General features: G+C 38.4%; 1 protein-coding gene across 3 annotated transcripts in view; it reads left to right on the forward strand.

Annotated features, from left to right (window-relative positions):
• samd12 (sterile alpha motif domain containing 12) overlaps positions 1-7693 on the forward strand; it is a 103007-nt gene extending 95314 nt beyond the window's left edge. For all 3 annotated transcript variants that reach the window (XM_060897002.1, XM_060897003.1, XM_060897006.1), the window contains one exon: positions 4421-7693. In XM_060897002.1, coding sequence (XP_060752985.1) covers positions 4421-4529 — 109 coding nt within the window. In that variant the 3' untranslated portion in view covers positions 4530-7693. The remainder of the gene's footprint in view (positions 1-4420) is intronic.
• Positions 7694-8780: the final 1087 nt, after the last annotated feature.

Genomic DNA, 8780 nt, shown 5'->3' on the forward strand with positions numbered 1-8780 from the left:
TATATATATATTTTTTTTTTTTTTTTTTTTTTTTTTGTGTACAGCATTAGTAAAGTTGGAGTGTTTTACTGTTAAAGAGTCTTTTTCCGTCATTTCAGGTGAATCTAATAGGTGTAATGGAGTACATTCAGCTGTGATGAAGCGACTGTTCATAAAAAGAACTTGACCTTGAGTATATGTGAATGATGTGGGCAAAAAGAGTTCAGTGCATTTATCTTATTCAGATTAAATAGAGAAAAGACTTTAATTGCTAAAACGTTGTGAAATGTTAAATTACGGTGCAACGTGGAGCGATTTATTCAGCCGTTCTTGTTCTTCTTAAAGACGCCGGGTGCGAGCGAAGGCAAGCAGTAGGAATGATGTGGCTTCCTTTCTTCCCACTCCTTCTCCTCATCACTTCCTATATGCAGCCCGGCTGGAGAGGAAGCGAGCGAGCAGGGGAAGGAAGTGGCTGAGACTGGTGTGAGCGTCAGTAACGAGAATCAGACCGTCTGCATAAATAGATCTCTTTACATAACTTCTGAGGGTTATGCTGATGAGCTGCTTTGTTTGAACAACTTCCCTCTTTTGTTTGTTATCAGAATCCAGGGCAAGGTAAAGAACGCACTAAAAGGAGAACAGGACGACCTATTTAAACCCAAACACGAGCAGATCACAAGTTGTGTGTGGAACGTTGTCCTGTTATGTGTGCACTGATGGGAAATGGGCAGATTTCAATGTACTTCGGTGAGGACTGAGGCGTGACACCAAGCACAATGCTATAAAGGTCTCGTTTCTCCTCTTAAACTAGAACAAACAGTGCAGCTTGTTCTTGGAGCAGGTTTGAAGCGAGTGCTCTTTCATGAACTATCAACGTGAGGACCGTCGATGTGTTGAACAAATCAAATAGTATCACTGATCACTCGATCACGGTTTTAAAACTAATTGATGCTTCAAACGTACACAGTAGCAGAAAAACAGATTCTTGTGTTTTTGTACCAGAAATTAGACTCCATTAGTTCTAAATTAGTTCCAAAAACTGTGATATTCTTTGTATTTGAGTGCATTTCAATGAAGTTGAGCTGAATTGCATTTGGTGACGCCAACAAAACTCTATAATAGGCAAAGCTCACTGCTGAAATGAGTTTTTGTAGTTGTATTTACAAGCGAAAAATGGTTATTTGGACTTGCATCTATGTGCCAGTAAATATATATATTTATATATGAAATGTCAATAAAAAATTATATTATTTATTAGTGTAACAGCACCTGAAAGGCCAGAGTCAAATTATGAAAAAGCTGAAATCGATGTGAGGTGAAAAGAAAATAGTTTGAGGTGAAAATGGCTGAAAGAAAACTGTCTACTTTACACCAGGTGATCATAAGCACCATGAAACTGCTTTAATAGTTCTTTATTTAAAACAAACTGTGTCTTAGAAATGCAGAACTTCGAGTGTCCACAGGACGCTTATTCTTATACGGCATTGTTGCTTAAATAAATGTCAAGTCTTATTTCTTATAATTTCTCATAATATATTTATATTGTCTCTATTTAATAATGCCATTTATATGAAATGACTGGGATTCACAACCCACACGCTATTTAAAATAAATGACCTGTATGTACTGTAGAAGTGCATTAGTCCATGGTCTGTCTGAATCCTCCATCCTGATTGGTTGAAAGACGGCTTATTTTTACATGAAAGCAGATCAGGTGTGCGACTGTGTGGCTGTCATGGATAAAATGCACGTGTGCAGTTGTAGTGCAATAAACGCTGTGCAAAAATATCCATTAGTGTGTGTTGTATAGTCGAGAAAAGTCTGAGTTCTTAGTGTTGTCCTGGTTGAGGGCCTGAATTACCTGTTGGAAGAAGCTCCTCCTCATCCTTTATTCATATTAAAATAAAAAAATAAAAATAAAGAACAATTAAACCGTGGTTACGTGTTCTTTATTTACTCATTTTTTGTGTTGCCCGTATAATACAGCGGATCACACTATATAGTGCGATATAGTGAGCAGAAGCCTCACTGTAGGTGTGTTACGGTTAATATATAACATAATACACTTAATTTATTCTGGATAAATAAGACAAATAATATATATATATATATATATATATATATATATATATATATATATATATATATATATATATATTTATTTTCCAGAATAAATTATGTGTATTATGTTATATATATATATATATATATATATATATATATATATATATATATATATATATATATATATATATATATATATATTATTTGTCTTATTTATCCAGAATAAATATATATATATATATATATATATATATATATATATATATATATATATATATATATATATATATATATATATATATTATTTATTTATTTTCCAGAATAAATTATGTGTATTATGTTATATATATATATATATATATATATATATATATATATATATATATATATATATATATATATATTATATTATATGAGCTCCAGTGTTCCTTTTTTCTTAATAAATTAGCATCTCAGTTCAGCACCTGACTTTGGTCTTCTTTCCTGACTTGGTCATCATACAGTAACAGTGTTTAACTGTAACACACCTATAGTGAGGCTTCTGCTTCAGAGTTCTCAAGCACAGCCCCGGGCCTTTTGCCGAACCAGAAGCCGCAGTGGATCAACGCCACTAAAAAATACTAGCAGGTCTTCCAATCAATGAGCTCCTCAGCCACTACAAAGGCAAATCTGTCAGCCACGCTGCAAGAAAGTTTTCAGCTAAGAATTCAGCAGAGAGAAAGTAGGCTTGAAACAGTCCGAGCTGGAATTTACTGCTAGACGTACAAACTAATTAGGAATGCATAGGTAGCCTCCAGCTTCTTCTCCAGAGCTCTCTCCTGGATTTTGTCTGTCTGTCTGTCTCTCTTTCTCTCTCTCTCTCTCTCTCTCTCTCTCTCTCTCTCTCTCACACACACTCTCTCCTTCTCACTCTGAGGGTGTCTCATCTGTAATTCATTTGAATCCAGTCTATCTTTTCCACCAGGGCTGAGAGGAGAGACAGTATGGAGCAAGAAACGAGAAAAAGATCTCACCCTCTATCTTCTTCATATTTTATTACACTATAAATTTTGTCAGAAGAAGGTTACAGTGATAAATATCCTTTGTTTTCAGAGGAAACATAAAAAGCAGGCGTGTAATGCGAAACACATGAGCTGTGCCGACTCTGTCTGTGTTCCATTATGAGTAAATCACATTGTTTGAGGATGGAGTCAGTGGGGTGAAGGAGACTGGAGTGTGTCCTCTGGCTCGAGGGGGTTGGTCAAAGAGAAGTGGACAATTTCTCTCAATCCTTTCACTTGATTTACGATGCCGATCAAGAAAGAAATTTGTCTTCGGTCTAAGCGGTGGGTACGGGAGAAACGGACACGGTGGATATTATTATTCCAGTAATGGTTCATAATGTCAGTCAGACAGACTCGGTATTTGAAAGCTCTTCACTGACAGGAAGAATGAAGGAGTATTTTTTTTAATTCCTCCCAACTTCCCATTACCACTTTTAACCCAACACTTCCTCCCACAGTCATGCCATAGTGTCTGCATGCAAATGGTAGCTGTCATGTTGGCATGTCTCCAGGCGTGGAGCTGAATATTTTTGACCTTGATTCAAGGATTCATGATCGACCCAAAAAAAAAAACTCCAGAGTCAGCCACTCGCACCACCTGCTCATGTGTTCCTGCATGAGATGGAGGGCTTGTGATGCTCTGACAGCTTGTCAGGACTCTCCATGGTAATGGATTTCAAACGCTTGCCCTGTTTTTTTTCTGTGTAGCCACGAGGCAGTGCATGTTCTTACAGAGCGTATAAGCACCGATATACTTTTAATTTTAATATGTCGAGTTCTTATATTGTGAGATAAACATTAGGATGGTCCCCAGATGGTGGGAATTTTATTGGGCATATCTGGACTTGTAATGTTGCTGAGTGTCAGATGGGTCATGCCTCGATGTGTGACTCTGGGCAGGTGAGTCAGCAGGGTGCCGGGTTCGTTGACATTGTCTTGTGCTAGCGGTGAACTATACAGTAGTTGTATTGATTTACCACAGCAAGTGCCATATAAAGTGTATGTTCTCTTTGTTCTCTCCTCTGCTCTTCTTTTTTTTTTTTTAAATTGACTAAATTCTTAATGCTTGTTCTTTTGGCTTTCTTCTTCTCTGCCTGTATTCATTGTTGCCTCTTTCCATTTCCTCAAACTGTATTTGGTATTTTACATCTAATTTCCCTTCTTCCGCTCCATCTCCCTTAATCCCTCGTGTCATTTCCCTACGCTCCTTTGTGCTTGGCTTTTTCCTCTTCGTTCCTCTTTTTTCTTTCATTTTATTCACCTTATCCTTTCTGTCTTATGTATGTTTCTTATTTTTCTCAACCGCCCTCTCTTTTTTCTGTCGTTCTCTGCAGCCTCTTTGGAGAGCTCTCCATAACCCAAGCAGTTCCAGAGACCCGCCAGTCACCACAAACGTCTTCTCAATCATTGGCAGCACACACCAGCCTTCCAGCCCAAAACTGAGTCGACTCAAGCCCCGGATCAAACCCTTGTGTCTTAGGATACTTATCTTTCCCCTTTCTCTTTCTCTTTACCCTTATCATACATCCTTCCCACCCAGATACCAAACCTTAGACTCCTAAGATGACTTCTTCTTCTTCATCTTCATCTTCTTCTTCCTGTGGCAAGTGTAACATCTCTGAATTGGACCACAGATATTCTTCCTGCTAAAAGGACAATTAGCACTGAGAGACTAATTTTACTGTATGTCATCTTAAGTGTAGCACTTTCCTGTAGAGAGTGTGTTAGCTACACCATTCAGACTAGCATAATATTCAGGCACGCACATTAGTCGCAGCAGTAGGGCTACTGGTAACTATTTTCTACTTTCTTTCTTACTCTATATCTGTTTTCCTGACTTTGCCCTCTTTACTCTATAGAAGGACTGCATAGAGACATTTTGCACATCTGTATATTATCTGTGCCTCGTGTTTATTCCCGTAAGTATGTTGTCTTTTTCTGTTATGCTCAACTGTACGCTGTGGGCTCTTTGATCTGTTTTTTGTTTTGTTTTGCACCACAACCCCTTCCGCTCGTCCTTTCCTTAATCTAAACTACACTGTGACTCTGACCAGCTGTCTTAACGTGGCAGATGCCACCTGATCTACTCTCCGACGCTCCAGCCCCTTCAAATCAAGGCAGCCTCCATGCTTCCCAGCATTTAAAACAAAATAGGACATGAGAAATAAGGAGAAAGGGCAGTCATTATACCAAAAGTCAGGCAAAACATTATTCCCATTAAAATAAAGTATGCCACATGGAGTCTGTTCGGGTGTCTGATCTGAAAGCGGTGAGAGATCTGAAAGCGAGATCTGAAAGCGTCCTCTCCTGAAGACTTGTCCTGGCCATGGAGGAAAAAAGAAAAAAGAAGAAATCTAGCTATCAAACAGCACCGTTAAAGTGAATCGAAGAAAAGGGATATCGAACGGAAATCATAATGAATTTGTTCTTTGCTGTCTGCAAACATTTTCTGCCGCATCACCGTATTGTTAAATGGCCATGCACTGTTACCTTTATTACTACAAAGCACACGACATCGCTTAGTCGTTGTTATATATCAATCAGCAGAAAAGTCTACACGATACAGTATATCAGCTCAAAAAAAGCAAAACAGTATAACCATTTTATACCTGTAGCATGACTCAGCACGTGACTAGCCTTCCAAATAGCTTCAACAGAAATTGTGTTCTAGTTTGATGAAATAAAAGGTTACATAAAGTCAAGGCCTGATCTAAAAGTGGGGGATTGCAGCAGATTGAATGCTGTTGATTAGATCGTATTGGATCAGCTAGCCACTCGAATGGTGGTGGTGTTGAGAATCACAGAGGAAAGGCATGTTTCAGTTAAACTACTCGACAGCATTTCATGGCTGGTTGAAGCTACGGTCTGGTCCACGGTACACGGGAGAACACTTTTGGAAATGGGTTTTGTGATGGTGGAAATGTTGTGAAGTAATAGAATAGCGAGTGAGGCGTATAATTAATCTTTCATCTGTGAGATCTTAAAAGTTGCATGGTTGGTGAAATATTACAGGGAAATAGACGGCTAATATTTATTTACATATCATACGCCTCTACTGTGAGATGACCACTGAAAACTGACACTATACTACTACGGTTTGAACTCGATGATCGTTGGTTTAGATCTTTAGTTTGAAATTGTTACTTTTCGCTGACTGTGTAGCGCTAGTCGGTCACGAGACGTCTCACTTATTCGTAGCAAATATTGTGCGAGTTTTTGTTCTTCTGAAGCATTTTTAGCCTTTTTCTAGTTAAAAAAATGGTCCTTGATAGCTGAAAGAGCGCTTGCAGAAGAAGAACCATTTTAGAAAATGATTTGATGACCTCTGGAAAATTTGTCAGCTAATGTTCCATGATATTACAAAATGTCAAAATGGGAAAGATGGTCACAGAGAGCAGAGTGCTTCAGAGTGTGCTGAACTTCTGAAATGGTTATGAAAGAGTTTTTAAAGTTGTCGAAGATGGCTACAGCTAAGGACCTTGTGCATGGCGCACAGTGGTTGGTTTAGTTTCTCTAAAAGAACAAAGGATGGAGTTTGAATTAAATCTCCATACGTACCTCATAATGTACCTCAAATTTCTTTTTACCTTGAGCTGAAGCCCATTCACGGTAATGAAATAATAATAACGTATCGTGTCTCAGAGCTAGAGAACTGATCTCTGTCAGGTCTATTAAATCTGTGTGATGCTGTTTAGTATTTAAAGATACTTTTATTATGAACTACTAATCGCAAAACGTCTTAGTGTAGAAATGCTGTTCTGCTGTCATTTTTTCTTCTGCTAGTGACATGCTTTGAGAAGCCTGAAATAAATGTGAGGATTGTGAGGAAATGGAGTATTGATGGTAGTATCAGCTTATTGATCTGCAGCATTAAGGTGACATCTAGGGCAACGTCTGGATCAAGGCTGCTGCTTCCAGACTGACTCTGGATATTCTGATAAAAGAACCATACGTCTTATTGAAACTCAGACACACTGCACTTACATGCATGCTACCATTTGCATCTATATAGTTTGTACTTTCTTTTATGATATGATTTGTTATATGTTTCTGGTTATGCCAGTGTTGTACAAACCGGTTCTCATCAGACCTGGGATGTTCAACTCAAACTTCCAGTCCAGGTCCTTGTTTCCAGAGGTTCAGATAAGCACTGGTTGTATGGGGACAACGGTTTTCTTTTCATTTTTTGCCATTAATAATTCATCACCGACAAACAAGACAAATGAAATGGAAAAAATGTATAAATGGAAAAGTCAGTGAAACCCCTACTGGGATGTAGTCACTGGTTCACTGTCTTTAGCATGTGCTTGGATAAACCTCGACAGAGGATCTACTCCAGAGGACATGCCGAGTTTTTTCTGACGTTAATCGGTTGAACTACTCAATTCTGTCCACAGAAACACTTTGCTAGGACACAAGTTGATATCCTCTGCTCCAGATGGTTGACATTTTTGCTTTTCTAACTCACAGAATGTACAGTTTAATGTTCTGATTAAGACATAGCAGTGATATGCACAAGAGCTGTGTCTTAATTGTCTCAAAAGTGTCTAAAGTATTATAACTATAATATAATACTACACCTACATGATGGATGCATGGATGAATTGGTGGGTGGGTGGCTGGATGGATGGGTGGGTGGGTGGCTGGATGGATGGATGGATGGATGGATGGATGGGTGGGAGGGACATTGGGCACATGTATGGATGGATGGATGGATGGATGGATCTGTTTTATACATAAAAAAGTATGCATTTAGTTGATTTTATGTTTTTTTTTCCTGTATTATAATAAGGAAAGAACTAGGAAAATGAATCAGCTCTTTTTGGCTGGCTTAAAATTTGAGGTAGTAGAGAGTGTGAGTTCACTCTTCATACACAATCAGTTGAAAAGTCAGTAAAGGCACTGGATCATTTTGTCTCACCAATAGGAGCAAAAATGCAAACCATCTGGGGCCTGGTACTGATTTGAGAAACAACACTGCATAATGCATTCTCTCTCTGTCTCTCTCTCTGTCTCTCTCTCTCTCTCTCTCTCTCTCTCTCTCTCTCTCTGTCTCTCTCTCTCTCTCTGTCTCTCTCTGTCTCTCTCTCTCTCTCTCTCTCTCTCTCTCTCTCTCTCTTTCTCTGTCTCTCTCTCTCTCTCTCTCTCTCTCTCTCTCTCTCTCTCTCTCTCTCTCTCTCTCTCTGTCTCTCTCTATCTCTTCCTCACTCTCTCTCTCTCTCTCCTAACACACAGATAACTACACATTTGCATATATGGGTGAAAACAACAGTTTGATTTCTGCCATTTTGTAGCATGCTGTGTTATTCTTTTCTGCTCCGGTATATGAAACAGGCATGAAGACCAAACCTTTAGAGCCCTGACCTTTCCTCCATATACATATATTGTGCCTAATGATGGAAACAAATATTAAAACTGTAATAAATGCATTAATAAATTACACACATTGGTCTACACGTGTCTTAATGGTGTGCTTGTGTTTGTTAATGAAATACACAGACAGGACTGGAAAAGGCTTTTATTTATCATGCACCATCATCTCTTCTCATGTCTGATGCTTTTCTTTAGTTCCTTCTTTTCCTTTTTTTGTCTTCTTTGTCTTCGTTTTCCTCTGTCTTTCATCATCATCTCTTCTTCCTCCTCCTCCTCATTTTCATCTGCTTCATCCTCTGCTTGTTCTTTGTCTTTTTTCCT

This window comes from Tachysurus vachellii, chromosome 21 (assembly GCF_030014155.1).
Source record: "Tachysurus vachellii isolate PV-2020 chromosome 21, HZAU_Pvac_v1, whole genome shotgun sequence".
Classification (NCBI taxonomy): domain Eukaryota; kingdom Metazoa; phylum Chordata; class Actinopteri; order Siluriformes; family Bagridae; genus Tachysurus; species Tachysurus vachellii.